The sequence below is a fragment of the Centropristis striata genome, chromosome 7, assembly GCF_030273125.1.
Source record: "Centropristis striata isolate RG_2023a ecotype Rhode Island chromosome 7, C.striata_1.0, whole genome shotgun sequence".
Classification (NCBI taxonomy): Eukaryota; Metazoa; Chordata; class Actinopteri; order Perciformes; family Serranidae; genus Centropristis; species Centropristis striata.
The window spans coordinates 11558931-11579943 of NC_081523.1; the positions used below are offsets into that span (position 1 = coordinate 11558931).

The 21013-nt window shown below is 40.6% G+C and overlaps 2 protein-coding genes across 3 annotated transcripts; one reads left to right on the forward strand and one right to left on the reverse strand.

The window, feature by feature from the left end:
- Nucleotides 1-2261: 2261 nt before the first annotated feature.
- Nucleotides 2262-7807, reverse strand: LOC131975199 (neurofilament medium polypeptide-like). The gene is made up of 4 exons (XM_059337796.1): nucleotides 5889-7807; nucleotides 4424-4623; nucleotides 4196-4320; nucleotides 2262-4099 (listed from the first exon to the last, which is right to left on the reverse strand). Exons 1-4 carry the CDS (start codon nucleotides 6637-6639, stop codon nucleotides 2905-2907), a joined length of 2271 nt encoding a protein of 756 aa, XP_059193779.1. The 5' UTR covers nucleotides 6640-7807; the 3' UTR covers nucleotides 2262-2904.
- A 959-nt stretch (nucleotides 7808-8766) lies between these two features.
- Nucleotides 8767-19905, forward strand: fancg (FA complementation group G). 2 transcript variants are annotated; one of them, XM_059337041.1, is made up of 14 exons: nucleotides 8767-9354; nucleotides 10326-10425; nucleotides 10564-10689; nucleotides 10818-10990; nucleotides 14781-14934; nucleotides 16250-16380; nucleotides 16491-16637; nucleotides 16867-17027; nucleotides 17146-17212; nucleotides 17928-18244; nucleotides 18329-18369; nucleotides 18464-18637; nucleotides 19035-19149; nucleotides 19696-19905. In XM_059337041.1, the coding sequence occupies exons 1-14, from the start codon at nucleotides 9274-9276 to the stop codon at nucleotides 19814-19816; spliced, it is 1908 nt and encodes a 635-aa protein (XP_059193024.1). In that variant the 5' UTR covers nucleotides 8767-9273; the 3' UTR covers nucleotides 19817-19905. The 2 variants fall into 2 exon arrangements, with proteins under 2 accessions (XP_059193024.1, XP_059193025.1); XM_059337042.1 differs by having other exon boundaries at nucleotides 10329-10425.
- Nucleotides 19906-21013: the final 1108 nt, after the last annotated feature.

The following is a 21013-nucleotide window of genomic DNA, read 5'->3' on the forward strand; positions in this document are numbered from 1 at the left end:
AATATGTCCTCTGATCCCTGACTCTGGAAATTAGCAAACTTTAAGAATCATCAAATCAAACAATTAGATTTAATATGATTTGCTGGTAAAATAAACACTGACTGTAGGAATAAGGGGAATCTTTAAGCTTTTTTTTTCCAATTGAGAGGAGTCCGGACTTTTTTGTTTAGGTACATGCTGAAGGTACTTGAGATTTCCTTTTTAAAAGCTGTTCAAGCCCTGATCTTAAAGAACAAAATACATGTGGAAGTGGAAAAAAATAGCAAATAACAAAATGAAACCAGATGGCTTATCTTGGCTCCACAGCTGTTTAATTTCTGAATGCTGCTCAGAGCTGTCAGACCTGATGTGATTTTTTTTTTTGATGTGGCGAATATTTCAGGGAACAGAACGACTGAGTTCACAAAGTTTGTGTAATATTTTAATGAAAGTGATATTCAAATGCAGTGACAAGAGAAGAGGAAATTTGTAACTTCCACATGTTGTGATTAATGACTTGGTTTCTGAATTCATTAATACAAAGTCATTTATCACAGGCGAAGAGATTGGAGGTGAAGCGGACAGTGAAATTGTGCCAGGAGAGGAATCCTTTTAATGTCAGCCAAAATGTGTTCAATGTCAGAAATGTGTTTTTTTTTTAAAAGCTGCAAGCTACAAGCTGCTGCACTCATTAGTGATTCCTACTAAAAATATAGTAACACCTTTTCTTTGAAAGATTGTAGAAATATACAAATCACTCATATTCTACAGTGAGGTATGACCAAATAATACCTGGGTGTGTATGTCCTCATTAACTTTATTTGGTTAAGTGGAGTCCTGTTCTCATAATACATAGCCTATAATGTAGCTCATTTTGACTTTTTAAAATTATTTTTTAAATTATAGTAAATAACATTAACATGATAAATCAAGAACAGGACAAAAACAATGTTAATCTTCACATAAAACTATTGAAAAATTGTTACAGTAAATGAACTACAAGTACAACAAAATAAAGGCTACGGGGGACTCATTTTTTTTTTTAAACATACTTTAAAGATACATCCTGGGCAATTAATTCTTATACATTATCACTAATGGTTATTTTTTATAGTTTTATGGCTTGACTTAAAATATTTTATTTACTAATTTAAATGATTTGACAAATTATTTAATCAGTAAAAATACAATTTTCCTTTTTGTTTTTACATTCACATAAATGGACATAATTTTCCCAAATTAAATTTACTGTATTAATTAGAATATAGGTAATTATTCATATAACATGACACATTTATCAGGCTAAATATGGAAGTATTATGTCTTGTAATACGCATCCATCCATATACATTTGTCCTAAATTTTAGTGAGAAATAAGGAGAAAAGTGTTCTACAGTCTAATTAACAGGAGTGCAGAAAGTACACAGTTTCTGCAAAAATTCTTCAACCAGATGAAAGAAATGATCTGTTTGGAATGACTTGGCAAGAAATATAAAAAGAGAAAATTTTATTTCCAGTAGTGGAGTTTAGGTCTTAAGGACTATGCATTGTGCTACAAATATAATATATAATTTCTTTAATTGTTTCCTTAATCCAGATCCAGATAATCTCTTATTAGTAGCATTGTTAAGGATGTTTGAACCTCATAATAATTCACTGTACTAGACTGATTAGATTAATTAGAGGCTGGGGGTAGCGCTGCACATTTAATTGTAATGCTTTGAAAGGTATATTTTAACTGTACCTATTTTTTTTTTTTACACGTTATGGGTTAAAAGAAAAAAAGTAATCCCAAAGGTCTAAAAAAAACAATATATTTTTTAATATATATATTTTTGAATAGGATTTGACACAATTAGCCAATCATTCCACAAGGCTGTTTTGTGCAGTGAAATGTGATGTGTAATTACCATAACTGATGTTTATGGTAATTATAAAATCCATAGTAATGGATTATGTGTTTGGACTTTCCTCTTTGCAGTGAGCTGGAAACGAGAGGCAAAACTGAGCCTTTTCTGTGCGAGCGAGCAGGCAGCACTGCTCCTGATTTATACATGAGCATGGTCTCTGGGACGTGAGGAAGGGTGCAGTGGCTGCTGTGGGTGGGTACAGCTCCCCCTCTCCTTAGCCGCAATGCAGTGCAGTTACTCCCAGCGTTTACCTTCCAGGCCTCACACCTTGTATGATTACTCTTGACACTTGTCCTTCATAAATCCTCACTTAAGGTCAGTGTGCTATTGATTTCTCTCTGAAGAGTAAACAGATTAAGAAAAGCCTTTTGTGTTTGATTTTTCATTCTTTTTATTTATCTGTTTCATATTGCATATTCTCAGCAGTTTATACATAACACATAGTCATCATTGTCCTAGCACTGCAGACCAGAAGCACTTCACCTGTCAGGAGAAGCCGCGTTAAGGTGCACAACAAGCAAAATAATTCAAGTTCTTTCGTAACTGATGTATCTGTAAATATAATATAGACATTTGTATCTCCTTAAATATATGTTTTTTTTATATCCAACATATGTGACAATCTTTAGCTTAACATTGTTTTGACATCTCTACCCTTGAAGGCTTTACAGCAGGCCCCTGCGGTCCCTGTCAGCGGGATTCAGTTTAAATGCACTTGTTATTTATTAAGGGCAGTTGTCACATTCAGAATAGGAGTTTAGAGCATTCTGCATTCACTACAGTCATACATCAGAAGCATCAGGGGTGTGTAATGGCCATACTTAGGGAGCAGTGGGTTATTTGCTACAGAAATCACTATTGCTTACATACCATCACCTGCTAAGCTTTGGACATTAGAGCGCCCGCCTCGAGAGCGAGGTGCATCCAACTCCTTTTCTCCTGCTCCTTACCCTCACTCATAGTTCTTTGGCATCTCCTCCTCTCCTCTCCTCTCTTGATTCACAGCTTATCAGTTTTACTTCTTGGCCTTCTCGTCCTTCGACTCGGTGCCAGAAGATTTCTCCGCCTTCCCTGCATCCTTCACGTCTTCTTTACTAGCCTCCTTTTTCACCTCTGGCTTCTTCTCGTCTTTCTTGCTGTCTGTTTTCTCTGGTTCGGCTTTAGGTGCCGGCTTCTCCTCTGGCTTCTTCTCCTCCTTCTTGCCCTCTGGTTTCTCTGGCTCCGCTTTAGAGGCAGACTTTGCCTCTGGCTCGGATTTAGGAGCAGAGGGTTTCTCCTCCTTGGCGGGAGGAGCGCTCTCTTTAGGCTCGGACTTGGGTGCAGGTTTGTCCTCTGCGGGCTTTGAATCTGGTTTTGAAGCGTCATCCTTCTTTGGAGCCTCATCTGCCTTGCTCTCTTTCTTTGCCTCAGGTTTGTCTGCCTTCTCTGGCTCTTTCTCCTTGGGCTCTGGCTTCTTCTCCTCCTTCACGGGTTGTTCCTTCTCCTTCTTCTCCTCCTTGACAGGCTCAGGCTTCTCCTCTTTTTTCTCCTCTTTAGGGGTGTCTTTGGCAGCGACAGGCTTGGCCTTCTCCTTTTCTGGAGACTTTAGTTCCGGAGTCTTGGGAGGAGGGGATTTAGATTCAGGGGATTTGCTGGGTGGGGATTTAGACACAGGTGACTTTGACTGATCTCCTGCGGGGGATTTGACTGCAGGCGACTTCGCAGGTGATTTGGGCATGGGGGATTTGGCTGGTGGTGATTTAGATTCTGGTGATTTTTGTGGAGATTTAGATTCTGGTGATTTGACAGCAGGAGATTTCGGAGGGGATGCAGCCTTTTCAGGAGATTTGGACTTCTCTTCTTCCTCCTCACCTGCCTCTTCTTCATCTTCTTTGTCCTCATCCTTTTGTTCCTCCTCTTCCTCTTTCTCTTCTTCTCCTTCTCCTTCTCCTTCCTCCTCCTTATCTTCTCCTTCCTCACCTTCTTCCTCTTCTTTGGTTTCCTCACCTTCCTCGGCTTCCTCTTCTTCTTTCTCTCCCTCCTCTTCTTCCTCCTCGTCTGCCTCTTCTGTCACCTCTGTCACCTGGGTCTCATCTGTCTGTTCCTCCACGATGACTGTATCTGTGATCTCCTCTCCTTTCACTTTCATGTGGGAAGAGATTCTGCTCTCCAGGTAAGAGTACGGGCCTCCTCCTGACACAAAGCGGTTCTCTTCTCCCTCCAGTAGCTTCCTGTTTGATAGACAAAGACACACACAATCAGTTAAAGTGCCAAAACACTTTGGCATTAATCAATGTAATTCTGCATGGTTTTAAACCCTGACGAACCTGTAAGCAGCAATTTCAATATCTAGAGCCATCTTCACATTCAGCAGCTCCTGGTAGTCTTTCAGCTGACCGGCCATCTCCCATTTGGTGGATTTCAGCTCATTATCCAGCTGGTTAATTGTCTCCTGCAAACAAAAAATGCCTTACAGGTCATATATTGTGCAGATGTATAAAAGGATATTGTGTAATGAATATGGAAGAGAGTGAGATGTTGCATTAATTTCCTGCCTGTAGTGAGTTGAGATCATCGTGGTGTCTGTCTTCACACTCCATACGCTGCCTCTCCAGTGAATCCTTGGTTCCCCGAAGAGTCTCCAGCTCAATAGTGCGGCTCTGGAGCTGACGGCGGTACTCTGAGATCTCCTCCTGGCTTCCACGGATTGCATCCTGGTTGGACCTAGCAGCTTCAGACAGACGCTCCATACGCACTGCAGAAATAGCACACAAAAGAAATATATAGAAATCACATTTGCTGTGTCATACCATGCACTGACTGGCTTACGTGCAAAGACAGTTTGACGAGGCCTGCTGACGTACAGAGATATTCTGCATTCTTATTCAGCCCATAAACGTGCATTGTTTTTTATCCCAGCCCTGAGACACTTGACCTGCCCTCTAAGAGTCTCTTCTGGGAGCCTGAGTAACCTTGGCAGTGACCATCTGTCAGTCAGGAGTCTGACTCAGCTCCCTCCCTCCTCCAAGCTTGAATGAGCCACACTGCTGCAGTCAGCTGGACACCAAACAGGGAAGGTCATTCTGTTTGCACCTTTATCGGTTATATCAAGTCAGCATGTAGATGTGCAGAAAGGGTCAATCTATGGACCATTAACTTCTGTGACTTGCACTTCAAATCAAACCCTTTAAGATGTTGATTGTGTGCATCTGGTGTTGCATCCATTGCAGTATAATTGTGAAGAGGTCTATAAATCAATCCATAATATCAACATGTTTAAGTCTTCGTCCTTGGTGAACTCCAGTCACGACATCAGGAAGGATGACTGCCAGGATGATGAAGCATTATCTGTCTACCACAAACAGTGACCTTGAAGCAACTATTCTATTTGTAGAGGTTCAGGTTCAGACACACACAGTGCACATGGGGTGAAAGCAGGAACACACCCACTGTTACCCACAGCGAGAGTGCAAATGAATCACAGCCTCCTCTCCCTGTGCCATCTCACTCCTGCAGTGCTTGCCTTAAGTAGGCCTAAAAAAATGATCGTCCTGCTGCAGCGATGCACCCACAGAGAGGAGCAGCATTTAAACAGGAGGTCAGATTACTGAAATATTGATCTTTCTTGTGTTTAGTATTCATGATAACTGCCTTGCTTAATTTGCCCGTTATGGCTGCAATTAAACATCTTTGTTAAAACAAATAAAAGTTTGGTGTGGTAAATAAAGGCAGTGTCTTCTGAAGCCAGAGCGTAATAGTTTCAGTGTTGATGGTCTCATATTATAAGGTAAGTGACCGATGCAGCCCTGATATGAGCAAGCCACTGCTCGTTCACCTTAAATAACCCTGCAGTAGGGGTGCAGTGAGGCGACTGGCTAATTAAACGTTTATGTAAGACTCAGGGATACTTCAGCACCACGGACAGAGAACAAGCACTATGCTGCAAACAAAAAGTAGAAGTTTCTGTGGGGTTTAAAAACTTAATCATTTTTTAAAGTTTCCCCTATTCACCAAACTCACCTTTGAACCATTCCTCCGCGTGCGTTGAGCTCTTGGATGCGTGACCGTCCAGCTGTGCGCGGATCTCTCGCAGTGCGCCGGTGACGTCCGCCTTGAGCGTGTCCCGCAGGTCGAAGCTCACCTGCGCGCCGTGAATCTGCTCGAGGAGCTCCGCCACTTCTTCCTCGTGATTCTTCTTCAGGAAAACGGCCTCTTCCTCCAGGACACGGAGCTTCTTGTCCAGCTCCATCCTCGCCAGCCGGCACTCCTCAACATACTTCTTCATGGTGCGCGCCGCAGCCTCCAACTCTTCCCGGTTCCGCGCCTCATCATCCAGCCTCACCCGCAGCTGCTGGATGTCCTCCTCCAGGTGTTCGTGCTCCAGAGAAGCGCGGGCCTTCTCCCCGGTCAGCTGCTGAAGCAGACCCCTCAGGTCGCCCAGCTCTCTCTCGTAGTGCTCCCCGACCGAGGCGCGCCCGGCCTGGCTCTGCCGCAGAGCTGCCGCTTCAGCCTCCAAGTTGCGATTGTGCATCTCCAGGTTGCGCACTTTGTCGATGTAGCCGGCGAACCGGTCGTTGAGAGTCTGCAGGATCTCTTTCTCATTCCTGCGGGTCATGTCGCCGCCGAAGGTCTCCAGGCTGTCCGCGGAGGACGGCTGGCTGTAGGTGAGGCGGCGGCGCTGGGAGTGGAAGCCGCTGGAGGACACGGAGGCTGGCCGAGCCTTGCGGTACGAGGTCGGGCCGAAGAGGTGGTGCTCTACCGTGAAACTCATGTTGGCTGAGCCGGAGGAGAAGTGACTGCAGCAGGAGGGGAGAGCTGGGTTTATAAAGGAGGGAGGGAAAACTCACTAGTCAGCAGCAGGACACACTCTATTTAAAGAGATATCTGGTCTTCACAAAACCACTGCCTGCGCAGGAACATATTCACCCTCATGAGTGTAGCACCTTGTTGATGATTTGTATTTTTACACAGGGCGTTAACGAGGTGCAATTGATCATATCAGCAGCTCTAAAAAACATTATTTTTTTTATAGCATATACAATTTTTTTCAAGCATCACTTTTCACTTTCTATCAGTTTGTGCATAAAACAGTTAGCCAACGTGTTAAATTATTAGGACATGATGAGTCATTTCATGCCTATTTTATAACTGTCCTGTCTTTATAAGCAGTCCTAATAAATTATTAATTTTGCAAGGTTTTACACATTTAAAGGCATCTACATATTTTGGGTATGATATGGCTGAAGTGTGTGTGGACTGATTGTTTAGGTGTGCAGTGTGTTCTGCTGATGCTCTCTGTAGCTGTACTGCTGCAGTGTGAGTTTGCAGATCCACGCTAACCCCCTGGGACTCAACTGCTGGGCCACTGACATACTCTCTCTCCTCCTTTTACTACACACACATGGTTTGTTTCTCCCCTTTTACTAAAAACGTTACTTTTCATCTTAAAGTTGATGCTTCTTTTTGTTGCTTAAAAGTAAATTATCTTCATATATATGCTCATGTGGTTGCAGGCCAAACATGACATGTAACAGGCAGATGCATAAAAAGCAGCAACATACTGTAGTGCATACACATCAGGTTGTGCAGAGCACCCACAACAAAAAAACTGAGCTGCCTCTGCTGATCTAAAGGGATGTCTGCTCTGAGAAGAGGACCACTTCTGAGGAGCTTGACAGCACCTATTGATTGCTCAAACTCAGGGTGAGTGAGTTTGCACTGCATGCCTTAAAGGAGCAGGGAGAACTGTGCCTATCCCCTGAGGTGTATGTTGAAGAATAGACGGTTCAGCACGCAGTAATTTCTCTGTATCAGCCATTCTTCATCCCTGTGTACACGTGTGTTGTCAGCGCAATGACACCCAGGGGACGGTGTGTATGTGTGGCACCCAAGGCCCTCAGCCTGTCCTTCAGCAATTGAATGTGTTTAAGCTCCTTATATACCCCAATACACACAGCTTATCATCCTTTTTCTGAAGTGTGTTAAAATGTTTGGCGGTGTTGGTTTATAGAGTCACATCGTGTTTTGCACAACATCTCACAAGTTCAGGGGAGGCGAGGCCCATACAGGACAAAAATAACATGCATCACATCCCCCTCCCGCCACTAGCTTCATGTTTTATAAATGAGGATAATGGAGTAGAGACGGCAGAGTTCAGTTGTTGTTGTGCTCAATATAGCTCATGTTCCTCCATACCTTGTCATTTGAACCAATTGTGAGCACCTGAAGTCTAAAGAAAAAAGGGCTCATCATTTCCCAGTCTGTTAGGATACACCTACTGGAGAAATATTACAAATATGGACATATTTAGGATTTTATCATGGTGATCTGTGACTATACTTAAAATAATAAGAGTGTTGGGAAGCAGTCAAATCCAACAGGACAGGCAGGTTTCAGCTGTTTTTCAAATTGAACACAATTTTGGGCCATGGGACATTGACAACCTTTTTAATCAAAGTTTGAAGTCTTGCCATATGAATGACATTGGCAGAGGGAATGCAGAAAAGGAGGTGCAAAGCAATTGCCATGTAATGACCTTGTCCTTGAAGGGATGGATGGAAACAAGCGAGACAGAGAGAGATGGAAAACAGCAGGATCGATGCAGAGGAAAATATCACATAAAAGTGAAACCCATTCAATGGGGAGGAGAAGGGTGAAGGGAATTGAAATGAAAGACATCTTTTGTGTATATTTGTGTGTGCATCCTGATGCAGCTGCAAGTGTGTAAGTGTAGCCTATATTGTGGAGCAGAGGATGTCAGGAGTTTCCCTTGTTTTTCCATGATGGTATATTTAGAGCTTTTCGCGATTTGAGACAATGAAAGAAAGGAGGAGCTGGGAGGCTGTGATGAAGGCAGACAATGGAGGATGCAGACAACAAGATGATACACTGATGGAGGGATGAGAGGAAAGGCGACAAACTGTGTGAGGAAATAGGGAGTCACCTTGGGAGGGACAACTAGAAAAATGGCTGTCCTGGCAGTCTCAAGGATGACTCAGCTGCAATACAATTACGGCCTTGGCTTGTGTTCCTGTGCTTTAGACCTGTATGAATAGTGCGCTGAATACATTAAAGTTGTGCAATAAGTATAATTGGATGTTAGGTTATAACGCTCATCATCAAACACAAACAGCAGAGGCACTGCACAGTTTGATGGCTGTAAAAAAAAAAGAATCCTGAAATTGAAGTTTCCAGAACACAAATGAACTTGGCTCGGTCACAGCACCACCTGCTGGACAGTCAGCAGACTGCAGGTGTCATTTCAATATATGTCCACAGGGGGCAGCAGAGCCCCGCTCCAGCACTACATACTCTAATGTTTACTTCCGGCGCTAGCCCCCGCTTCAACAAACGAGGGAAAGTTCAAACAAAACATCAATAACTTTTTCATAAAAACAGCGATTTAATGTCTAATAAAATGTTGCAACAACTGTCTTTATTAGAAAGATGGATCCAGGAAAACAACGTGCTGGTTAACAAATGGAAGGTAGGAAGTTAGCAGTTTAAATTCTCCTCTTTTTAGCTGTTAACGTTAACAGTTAGCCTCTACAGCATTATACTAGAAGGCAGTCTATACTAAAACGTTAATTAATTATATAAATCTCTTTATGCTTGACAGTAGATTAAGAGAGTAAAACAAATCAGTGTATAATCCTTGCTATTGTTAAATTACTCTTCTGGTATCTAGTAATACCTCAGATTACAATCTTTGTTATGAAATGTTTGAATATGTTGTATGCTGTTATTATTATTATTATTAATAATAATAATAAATATTTTACTTTTTATAACACTACATTTCTTCATTACCTGTAGTTACCTTACAGGTTCATATTATTAAGAGAAAAAAAATACTAAATCACAATGTATTATTATTACAGATTCAGCCATCCAGCAGTATATAATGTATTTAAAATGAACTCCATATTTACCAGCAGCAACATTAATCTTATGAGCACCTTATTGCATCAGTAATTAATTAAAATCCAATAATAGTATTATTCTGTACTTTCAGTTTCAGTACTTTAAGTAGATTAAAATGCTAATACTTCCATTCTTTTGCTTTAGTGAGATTTGAATGCAGGACTATTTCTTCACTGTGCTATTACTACTTGTTATTTATTTATTTATTAAAAGGATCTGAGTGCTTTTTCACCACTGTTAACATGTACGCAGCCATTAAAGGTTGTAGCTGGTCAAGGTGAAGTTGATTTTGACATGTATATCCTGTTGAGTCACGATAATCTATATCTACTCATAATGTTTACATCTATCTAATTGAATCTATATCTATACAGCTTTAAAACTGATCATATAATTTTATATGTATATACAATCTTTTTTTGAGTGGTAACTAAAACCTATATTTAATAGATGTTGTGGACTAAATAGTACCCTGAGTATTTCCCTTTTAAGTTAAAGTGTAGTATCAATGTGGAGTAACATCTAATTTTTCAGCAGCATGAAGGAGGAGGAGATGCTTTGAGCCGAGAGCAGAGAGTGACCCATCTGAGGTGGTGCTCCTCTGAATTTCACAAACTTTTAAGGAAAATCCAAGGTATTTCATCTCCTCCATAATGATCACATACATCTATAGATGTGTCCAGGCCTAAATTGTTATGGGAGAGCACTAAGCTGTAACATTTATGCGTCTTCTATCCATCTCCTTTTCTTTCCTCATGTCCCTCTCCTGCAGGTATCCCTCCTCTTGCAGATCACTCACAATTGGAGCTGACAGTGGTGTACAATGCCTGTGTGTGCTCCACTGCTCAGTCTCAGTTCTCAGAAGCTCAGCTGCTCCTCACACAAGCCACAGAGAGAGGTAGCCCTGCACTGTGAAATGACTACAAACCTATAGATGTAGAGGATACATAAACCTGTGCCATTCATTCGGTTAGTTAAAACGATTTCTCAACTCTAACTTTAACAGCCTGCTCTTGTTCTCTACAGTTCTGCAGATGACAGAAGTTGACCCTGTTTCTTCAGATCTTCCTGTGGTTTGGAGAACAGTTCTAAAATCAGTGGGAAACACAGCTTTGAACACCTGTGTTCTGTACCTTCTCTGTTTGCAGTGGGCAGTATGGCTGTCTACCTGCCAGCTGAAATCTATACAGGAATTTCAGGTAAGATCCTTTTTTTCAGCTGCAGAACTCTACTACTACTGCATCTATGCGTTCAGTACAGGTTGTTATGGCTATGAGGTTGCTGTCATTTAGCCTCTGTTCTGGACCAAACCACTGAACTGAGCCTTCCTAAAACAAATCTCAGTTCAGGGGCCTGTTGCACAAAACTAGGATAAGGGATTAAGCCGGGATATGTTGGTTATCCTGGCTCAACTTATCCTTGATCCGGTTGCACAAAAGCAGGATAGGGGGCAGTAGGATATGTTATGGTATAAGTTACCATGGAGATTTATTCTGTGGAGCAAACCTGCCCCAGACCAGGCTATGTTCCAGGATCTATTTAATCTCATCCCTTATCTCAGTCAGCAGTCACCACAAACGGACACCACTAGTTATTCCACTGCCCTTTACACATTATCACATAGAACTAGACCCACTGTCATTATTTAAAAATTTGTGATCATTCATTTCAATCAATTTTGATAATTAATTATTTTAGATGATGTTGCAATCATTACATAATTTACAGTTTCCCATAGACTATAAGGCTATATATAAAATGACAGATTACTAATTTAACTTGTTTTAGAGGAGGAGAGTTGTTAAAATGAGGGCCGTGGAGCTTTTTTATGGAATTGTACTTCAGAATAGGTTTCACCAACAAGGAGATACTTAATCTTTTGGCACATCAGCCAGCATCACATTGTCAGAAGTATCAGGACTTTGGGGTGTCCCAGTGGCTCACACTGGTAGAGCGCTTACCATTAAGGCTGAGTCCTTGCTGCGGTGGAGCTGGGTTCGAATCCGGGCTGTGCTCCCTTTGCCGCATGTCCTCCTCTCTGTCACCCCTTTTCTATCTGTCACTTTCAATAAAGCATGAAAAATACCAACAAAAAAAATCTTAAAAAAAGAAGTATCAGGACTTTAAAAAGATGCAAGACAATACATCTTTTCCGCAGAAAGAATCAGTCTCATAAATGTATGCCTTTTGTTGTCTTCCTCAGTGTGGCCCTAAAACTTGGTCGTATAAAATACACATCCCATATAAATAAATATATACACAAAGTGTAACATTATGTTCCTTTATTGAATAAGGATAAATCAAAACAGGTAAACCATCGGCTCCTTTCAAAACTGAAGTCACAGTGACTCTTCAAGATAGAAAGCACAGAATCAAAGTATATTATACAACACAAGGATAAATACACATTCAAAGGTCTGAATATAATACACCCTGCATGTCTGAACACTGAAATAAATGCAGGAAAAATCCATACACATGGAATGAACAGACGAATGATGCAGTAGCCTCCCTGCAAGCTTGTATACACACAGTATACAGCACAATCATCATAAGAGGCCAAATCAATAAAAATAAAACACACACAAATTCCTCGGCCACTGCAGGACATATTTAACTTAAATTTAAAGCATGCATATTAACTAAAATAATTTAACACATATTGGTCCCACACCATCCGACCACTGTCGTCATCAGGGAAGATTGCAGGAGTGTCCCAGTCCATGGCTGGGGGCCCTCTGGGGGCCCTCTCCTTCCTCAGGCAGGCCACATTGTGGGGGACAGTGAAGACACTGAAAGCGTGCCTTCAGGAGGCCAAAGGTCATCTCAACTCTGGGCCTGGTCCTGGCATGGTCCTGGTTGTAGGCCTGCTGTGCTTCCTGGGGGTCTGTGAATGGTGTCAGGAGAAAAGGCTGGCAGGCAGACCCCCTGTCTCCCAGCAACACACCAGAGAATTCACCTGTCAACACAAAATCTCATCATTACAACCTCAAACAGAGTGACATTCTTGACACAGCCATGATGTAAAAAGTGGTTATTAATGGTTGTGTGGCTCACCTTGTGATAGGCGCTGGCAGATTTCAGAAGTCCCAAAGACTCTGGAGTCATGGACTGAGCCAGGCCATTTTGCCTGGCTCAGTCCATGTCTGTTGATCAGACAGTCAGCATTGCAGACCATCTGAAATCATAAGATGAGGACTATTAAACCAATCAATGCACATCACAAGCAATGTACAGTGTTCATCAATTGACAATATCAAAAAGTTATGTTCACCTGAACATTAATGCTGTGAAATGATTTCCTATTCACAAAATCCACCTCATGGGCACCTGGGGGGATCTTATGCTGAGGTGTGTGCAGTCCAGTGCACCAGTGATATTGGGGAATCCTGTAACACAAAGTAATGAGTATCCTACTATGACTGGTAACAGTTGTCCTGTCATTTGTAGATTTTCTCACCTGCAATCCTATAGAACTCCTCTTTGATGTCACAGAGTCTTCTGTGGCCAGGGAAGGACACTGTAATAAATTATTCTGTAGTCATTTAATTTTACTTTATATATTTGATCAAGTGTATTAAATGTAAGTGTGTCCTTGATTTTGAGGCAGTTGTTTAAGTAACTTTAATATAAAAATGTTTGAGATAGAATCTACTTATTTTGATCACATTAAATATCATCTTTATGTGTATGTAATTCTAAATCAAGAGAATTTTGAATGAATTTAACACAATATAATTAGTCCGTTTTTAATTGACAGGCACTTCCTGTTAAGTTGTTATTAACTCAACTTGTAATGTAGTTAGATTTAATTAATAATATTGCGTGCAATCTGTTGCCTCAATTTTATTGAGTAGCTATTGTTTATCTTTTTTTTTTTTTTTTACAGATGAAGACACATACACCCTAAATATAAGAAAAGAGAAAATGTATCTATTCCAAAAGGAAATCCAATGAAGTCAGTAAGTGACAGTGGGTCCTTTGAAAGGCGCTATATAAATTAAAGTTGTTATTACTATTATTATCTCATCTATTTATCAAAGAATAATACAGTCAGGTGGAGTTATATTTACACAATTTCAGTCATATCTACAGTCCATTTCAATTAAAAATTCAACTCATTCATAATCAGAGTACAACTGCGTTTTTGGAGATGTGAATTAACAATTTGGATTGTAATTGTGATGTTTCAGCGGAGCGGTGAGTGTAGTTGTGTTTACTTACACATTCAGGCGGTCAGCAATACTTTGCCACGCGTTTTCTCTTTGCTTTATCACTGTGGCGGTGTTGCCTTACTTTTTTAATGATGTGTTTTACCTCCTCGTACGCCTCCAACCGGGTTTCTCCCTCTGACGGGGAAAAGTAAGCCGCTCTACTCGCCATGGTGAATCTGTGATCGGTGGCGGGGTCTATCTGAGGGAGCCGCGAGCGCGCACTTATCCAGGATAGGTTTCACCTGGCTTGATGAATCCGTGTCTGCTCATCCTGGATTGGGTTTTGTGCAACCAACTGAGCCTGGACACTCTTGTTTTGGATTCTTTGAGCCCAGCTCAGTCACTTATCCTGGATGTCTTAATCCTACTTTTGTGCAACGGGCCCCAGGTCTCAATTAGGTTCCAAGTGAACTCCACCATGTTTTGTTTGTGATGTAACTAGTGAGATAGTGATATAATCCACATACTGGTGTTCAGGCCATGTTATCTCTGTCCTCTTCATGGCTCCTTTTGTTCATTTATGCCTCAAACAAACTACTATCAAGTGTTGGCTCTATACTCTAATCCCACAGAGGAGATGTTTTGTTTTTTCGTTGAGAAGCATAAATACAAACTTTCTTTTGAACAATTCAAGTGCAGTTTTCCCCCAATATCTTTCTCTATATATGTTACTGTCTCTGTCAGCAGCATGTATATTTGCCAGCCTGCTCCAGTATCCAGTCACTACCTGTGTGGGATACTGTGCAACTGTAGTGTATTTTTCCCTGTGTTGCAGGATGAGCTGTTCTCTTTGTCTGAGAGACTCTCTTCTGGAGTTTGGGATGACAGGAGGAGCGAGGCGAGGGGAAAGTCCTCTGACATTCCACTACTGGTGATGGACCCAAGAAGGTTTACAGAATTATTGCAGATCTGCACTTTAATTGCCCAAGGTTAGCAACATTCATGTTTTGGATTAATGCATATTGAAGGATGGGACTCAGTTTATTTGACCAGAGTAAAATATTGTGCTTTTAAGCATACAGTCCAAGTAAAACTGAATATTTGTGCAGTGTACAGTTACAAGAGGAATTTAAATAAAATCCTTTGCATTTTTTAGACCGCTAAAAAAATGTGTGTGCTCAGAGTTTAGCAATATATGGAGCTAGAGATGACCTTTGGCTTCACAAACACCTTCCTTAGCTGTTAGATCAGGAGGAGGACGAGGGAGAGATGAATTAATTAAACCTTGGCCACATTTTTTCGAAATGAAAACAAAGTTTTTGTCCATTGATACCCAAACACACTGTCTTCCTATTTCTCTCTGCATTGTTCTGTTAGCTACTACGACCCACAAACAAATAAGTGTGGTTTTATTTGACTGGTGTAGCCAGCTGGTCTCCCAATGTCTCATTTGATTGAACAAACCTTTGTAACACAGGAACACTTTAACACTGTAACACTTTGTAGTGCAGGATGAGTCTTAAAAATTTTAAATCCTGATACAGGAAAAGAAAACAGGGATTTTCTCAAGATTTTATTGTAAAAATACTCAGATACTGATATTTTTTAAACATACATTTGGCATATAACAAGAGATGAATGAACAGTTAACACAGAGACACAGGATTAAAACTGGGAAATGTATTTTCATTTAACTGGGTCTTTAATGTCTTTATTTCTGCATAGCTGTTTTCTCAATACACGTTTCACCTTGGTATGATCCATTCACTTTTTTTCATAGGTTGATGAGGCAGACAAACTCAGTGGTAATACAAGAAAAGTATTATCCTACTGCTTGTGTTTGTAGCATTGAGTAATTAATCTTCTCCTTCATACATTTGCAGCTTAATTACTGTGAGAAATGCAGGATCTTATTCTCTTCGTTCACAAGATCAATTGTTGCTTTCTGTCCCTTATACTCGTACGGAGTTGGGTAAAAGGGCATTTGTTTACTCTGCACCTTATGCATGGAATATGCTACAGAAAGAATGGAAATTAACTGAATTTGTTACTTTGAGCACTTTTAAATCCAAACTAAGAGTTATTGAGGCCAATTCCATAACATGCACTTGTTTCTCATGATGTGTTTAAGGTCTGTATGTTATGTAAATATGTAACTGTATTCTGTGTTTGCTGCCTCCTGGCCAGGGCTCCCTTGAAAAAGAGGTTCTTAATCTCAATGGGATATTCCCTGGTTAAATAAAGGTTAAATAAAAATGAAATAAAATAATCCTGTGTTTTCCTGCCCTTGTATGTTTCTTTAAGGTGCAGAAACACTGAATGATGGCCGGAGTTCAGAAGCACTGTCTGGTCTGCAGACAGCATCCTCCCTGTCTGCTCCCAGAACTCTAATAGCATACACACACCTCCTCTTGGGCTCTTGCCTCGCCCATATGGTACACATGCAGACAGTGTCTAAATAAACAGAACAGAAACAGAAAATCAGCATGCATACAGGTTTGAGCATTTGCATGCAGTGAGTGTGTGTGTTTGCATTTGTCTCCAGAGACGCCCTCAGATGGCATTGCAGTGTTACAGGACGGCACTGGAGACAGACCCCCGGTGTGTGTGTGCGCTGTACCAAAGCATGCAAATCTACAGACAGCTTGGCAACACACAGGCTGAGATACAAGCCCTCCGCTTGCTGCACTCAGTAAGTAGCACAAGCAATCAGTACATGCAGGGAAAACAAAGAAAGCTGTCAAGTAAAATGTGTAAATGTTTGTCCTTTTAGATGTTGATAAATTGTCGACAATATTCTCTGCCATTGTTGTAGTAGTAGCCCATAGAGAGGGAGCCAAATTGTTTATTTGGGACACTGACACATATTCATGTCAGTGTAGGCCTGTGTACTGAAACATGAAGCCTCTGTTGTCCCACAGACATTGATGTTGCCCCCTGCCACAGAGCCTGCTCTGGCTGGTACTCCTCTCCTCTCCCTGTCCTCACTGCTACGCAGCCAATCACTGAGCAGCCTGCTCTCAGTTCCCTCTGCCCTCTCTGTCCTTCACAATCTGGCCCTGAAGTGTGTACAGCATGAGAGGTGAGAAGACCAACACTGTCTTTTACTGGCACCTGGCTACTGATAAAAAACAGAAAATATAAATGGAAACGAGAGCAGAAGACAAATAGTGGTTGTTAAATGTGTGCTATTTCTGCAGGGTGTCAGAGGGTGTGGAGTATTATTTGGACCTGCTGGCTGCTCTTCACTCAGAAGATCAACATGAAGTAAGACTGGAAACACTGACACACACGCAAGGGCCGGGCGAGTAATCAAAGTTTATATTCAGTTACAAAAACAAGATGAAACAAATATTGTACAGCGTACTATTTTACAATAATGCTCTTGTTTTGTTTTGTGTTATAAATTCAGCACACCTTGAATTTACAGCAATTTTTTTAGCTTTTTTTTTTAGTTACTGACTGGGATATGTTGAGTCTAATTTATTTTGGTTTATTTATTATATATTTCATATTATGTTTAGTAGTTTTCAGTTAGAGCATAGTTGATCTTTATTTTTACCTAATTTATTTTTATTTATTGTTTTCACATTATTTAAATATGTACATTTTTATATGTATATATATTATTTATATCTTTTAACATCTATTTTTATTCGTTTTATATTTGAATTTTATTTAAAATTCAAGAAAATCCACTGATAAAAACACTTAAAAAAAAGTTTAGTAAATGCGTAATGTTACCTGTAAAAAATTGGTAATTGTGTTAGATAATCATGATCTCAATATTAAAATGATCATGATGTGATTTTTTTCTGTAATCAAGTAGCAGTAACACATGCAACATGCACTTTGAAAATACATATACAGTATGTATTTACTTTGGGCTGATTTGTGAGGCAGTCATAACATAATTTCCGCAGGGAAGAATACTTTATTAACACATTAATTTGACGTTTGCTGCTGTATGTCTCTATCTCAGATGCATGCTGAGGGCCCGTCCTTCCCCAGGTTACCTGAGCTTTACCTGCAGGCTGGCGCTGCCTTGCTCATGGCCCGGCGGCCTGCTGATTGCATGGCGCTGTGCGATGAAGTCATCAGCACAACACTGGAGCTGCTGCCAGAGAAGGTGGTGTTGGAAGAGCCAGAGGAGAAGTGTGAGGTTGAGACCAGGGCTCTGTGTGCAGAGGGTGAAGACAGGGTGGGGATGCTGCTCTGGGCCGGGGCTGCCTACCTCCTTATGGGTCACTGCCACACTCACCTGAAGGACTGGAAACTAGCTGTGACTCACTACACAAGGTCTGTGAGATGAAATTGGCTTTATTTCTGTCATCATTATCTGGGATTATCAACAAACACCAAAGATTGTACTCTGATTGACAGGTGTTTGAACCTGCTGGTGAAAGTGTGCTTTAAAAAAAGAGGTGAGTATTTTTTTTAATATATTTTCTAGGGAAATTGCCCTTTTTAGACACCCTACAGCTGATGTTATTTTTGATTCTGTTGATTCAATTTCAGGTTTCCAACCACAGATTCCCACCGCAGATATGGTTAGTGCGCAGGGAACCGATCTGTGTATCCTGCAGAGGCTAAAGGGGCTTTCACTAGCTGGTAGGGGCATCAGCTTCACACAGACAGGCCAGCTGAGAGAAGCACTGAGGGACCTACAGCTCAGCATGCAGGCACTCCCAGGTAAACACACCAGCACTGTAACTCAATGACAGATACAGCAGAGCTTGAGGCTATTTCTGACACAGGATGAATGTCAATCTACTAGAGCAGTGGTAAATTGGGGTCAGTTATATGCACTTGACAGTACAGAAAACGGTCTGAATGAAGGTGGATCTCATTTTCCACATGTCATGTCCGTTCTTTCATGAGGAGAAGATTGTTAATAAATGTAAACTTTAATTAAGATGTTCACATCTCATTTTAAAGGTTTTTATACACAGCACCTACAGTCCTGCAAATGCACATGTATGAGCCAAGAACTGTACACTCTACAGCACATTCTTACTGTAGTGAATCTGTACTGGATTTGCGTGGTCCTTTGTTAGAACATGTTGTAACCCTGTGTGTGCTGTCACAGAGTGTGCAGGTGCAGGGCTGTGGTGTGGTGAGGTGCTATGGAGGCTTGACAGGAGACAGGAGGCAGCAGCATGTTGGGAAAAGACCTGGAGCTTCACCCCACAATCCTCATTAGAGTAAGATATTATCATTCTTGTATTCACTGTGCAGTATATCATATGGTATGTACAATCCCAATTCTCACAAAATACATCTCAGGTGACCTGGTTACATGCGTACAGCTCTAAGTACGTGTGTGAATGTGGCTGAAAATCACTTTAGTGAAATTTGATGCAGACTCAGAGGTGGTCAGGAACCCATGTGATCTTGCACAAATGTTTTTTTTCTCTCACAAAACAGTTGATTTGCCCTTTCTAAAGATCTCAGGCAGGGTTTTAAGCTCTTGTTGATGATTTTTGCATTTTAAATTACAACAATAGTATGAAGCATCTAATATTACAGTGGAGGCTAAAATGTGACCACAAGTGGTTACTCAAAATGCATTTAAAATGCCATATATGAACTCCAGTTGGCTGTTGACACAATCTGATCAGTGTTGATTTAAGACACTATGTCTGAACAGGATATACTTCAAAGAAAATTGAATTTGTTTTGTTTTAGGCAGAGCAAGTTTACTTATGCTATTATATTACTCTCTTTCTAACTGGCCTTCTGTGTTGCAGGAGTCTATCTGTGTACCTACAGGAACCCCAGTCTGGCCCTCTGTTGGACACCACTGAGATACGCCGCAGAACACAGGAACTCAAGAGACAAAAGAAGAATACCCTATCACTTACTCCATAGGATCAACTTTCTCTGGCCTCTGAACTGAAACCCATTTACACAACAAACATTTATCTACCAGGACAGTAAAATAAAGTATCTTGAAAGCACTTGCAGTGTCTGAAACTGAGAACACAGTGTGGGTGGTAAACCTGGCTGGTTGTTTATGCATGACAGAAAGGTTACTTGACATGCTGTAGTTTGGTCACTGAGGGTGAACTGGTTGTAGGAAATAAAATGTGTGTTTTGGGAAAGCAAGAATAGTCAAGAGTGTTGCTGTAATAATTAATTTTTGTTTTTTTTAAAGATAAATCACAATACATACTACTTTAGAATATCGTCACCCTGTTAAAATAATTGCCTAACTAATTTTTTCAAGTTTTGCAGGAAACACAAAAAACTTCAACAAAAGTGTAACATATGACATTTATCGATCATTATAGCCAATACAGATTTTTTTTTTGGTTATAAGTTACTATTATTAATGATGCAACAATGGAATATAAACACAATAGAATATTTGGTTACTTGAATTTACCTACCTCACCATTTATAATCTAAGTTGATGTGCAGTTTCTATTCATAGATGTGCTCAAAAAAATACAGTGACAATACAGTAAACATATCGTCACCCTGTTAAAATAATCGCCTAACTCAACTTTTCAAGTTTTGCAGGAAACACAAAAAACTTCACCAAAAGTGTAATAGATTAATTTATTGATCATTTCACTCAAAAAGGATGTAAAAAAGGATGGCTATTGGCATAGCAATAACACTGTGTAAATTATGTAACTTACACAACTCACACAAGCCTGTCAGAAACATGACATGACAAGTGTCATGAGCATTATCCCATGTTATGTTTATGACACGCTCATGTCACTCTTATGTAGACTCCTTCAAAATAAAGTGTTACCATATATTGCCTAAGTCACAAAGGCATGTTCAAAAAAATTGCCTAAGTCACATTTTATTTTGACTTAGGCATAATAAATCTTAAGTCACACTCTTGACATAGGCCATTATCTTACAGGGGTAAAATCACATGATCTGATCAACTGAGAATGTCGGCGATTTTACCGTAGGTGGTCGGGGTCATGAGGCAAATTTAGGCAAAAAAAACAATTTTGACAAAAAAATAACCCTTGGCTGGGATTATTTTAACAGTGTGACAATATACACATTATAAACTGTGATGCTACTTTAAAATGCCCATTT